We start from the raw sequence: 1,562 nt of genomic DNA on the forward strand, positions 1-1,562 counted from the left end.
TTCTAGAACATATTGTGTACAAGCAACAATCAGGAAAGAGTACACTAGTTGTTGGTGTCTGTGTAGGCGACATTATCGTGATGGGATCAGAACCAGAAGAAGTGAAGAGGTTTAAGGATCAGATGCAGAGCATTTTTGAAATGAGTGATCTTGGGCTCTTAAGTTACTAACTGGGGATTGAAGTCTCTCAAGGGTCTAAGTGTATTACACTCAGTCAAGCTAGATATGCAAAAAAGATACTTGGAAAGTTCGGCATGATGGACTGCAAACCTTGTCGTGTCCCGATGGATTCAAGAACAAAGCTGAGCAAGAAAGATGAAAGTCCTTTAGTTGACGCTACGCTATACAGGAGTACTATCGAGAGCTTGAGGTACTTAGTGAACACTCGGCCTGATTTAGCTTACTCTGTTGGCATCGTAAGTCGGTTCATGGAGTCTCCAACGTCAAAACACCTGGGGGCTGTAAAACAAATATTGAGATACATCAAAGGAACCTTAAACTATGGTTGCAGGTATGTCAAAGAAGAAAGAAAAGAGCTGAGACTGATTGGCTATTGTGACAGCGATTTGGCAGGGGATATTGATGATCGTAAGAGCACGTCGAGAGTAATTTACTTCCTTGGGAGCAATCCTATTACGTGGTTCTCACAAAACCAGAAAGTCATGGCATTATCTTTGTGTCAAGCTGAATATGTTGCAGCAACTACAGGAGCGTGTCAAGGTGTCTGGATTGAAAGATTTCTTAGTGAGCTAAGAGGTCAACAAGACAAGGAAATCCTGTTGAGAATCGACAACCAATCCGCCATAGCTCTCACGAAGAATCCGGTGCATCACAGTCGGAGTAAACACATTGATGTCAAGTATCATTTCATAAGAGATTGTGTTCAAAAAGGTGATATTGAAGTCAAATACGTGAAGACAGAGGAGCAATGTGCAGACATTCTGACAAAACCATTGCATTGGAATAAATTCGAGGAGCAGCGCATTATGATTGGAATTAAGAATGTAAAGACATTGTGACAAGATTAAGGAGGAAAGTGTTGCATGTAATCTCGTCAATGAGAGGCTGAGTTCACTTCTGAAGACCAGCCCAAGAACGTGTCAACTTCAACCTAAATTCGATTACAATAGCAACCGAAAATGCAGAGACATGGCATGAAGTTAGGATCAATCTCAGTGTAGTTTTTTTTCATTTCACTTGAATTAGTCAAGTTAGTATGTCTATTTAAGAGGTGTATTACGTTGAATAAAGTGTGTTTTTTTACAACAAGAAAAATCTCTCTAGGCTGCATACTTTACTTCGTGTTTTCTCCCCAAGCAAACCAGCAAACAAGACTTGTTTTAAAACCTACCGAATCCATACAATAATTTTCTACAATACCTCAATGTCTATTTTCATTCTAGGTTTTCAATGTACTAAAACAAATAGACTTGCTGCATTTTTCCACTTTTCTCGACTTCTATTTCCTGTTCACCACCCTAACGATTGCCTTCCTCATCTGTTGGAACCTCTTCCCCCTTCTCCCTTATGGTGTAATCAGCTACTCGACGCTGTAAAATTAT

At 39.9% G+C, this 1,562-nt stretch overlaps 1 protein-coding gene across 1 annotated transcript; it reads left to right on the forward strand.

Annotated features, from left to right (window-relative positions):
* The first annotated feature begins 284 nt into the window (after nt 1–284).
* On the forward strand, nt 285–1,019 carry LOC122725020 (secreted RxLR effector protein 161-like). Its single transcript, XM_043961434.1, has one exon. The coding sequence runs from the start codon at nt 285–287 to the stop codon at nt 1,017–1,019; it is 735 nt and encodes a 244-aa protein (XP_043817369.1).
* Nucleotides 1,020–1,562: the final 543 nt, after the last annotated feature.

Source organism: Manihot esculenta, chromosome 11 (genome assembly GCF_001659605.2).
Source record: "Manihot esculenta cultivar AM560-2 chromosome 11, M.esculenta_v8, whole genome shotgun sequence".
Taxonomy (NCBI): Eukaryota; Viridiplantae; Streptophyta; class Magnoliopsida; order Malpighiales; family Euphorbiaceae; genus Manihot; species Manihot esculenta.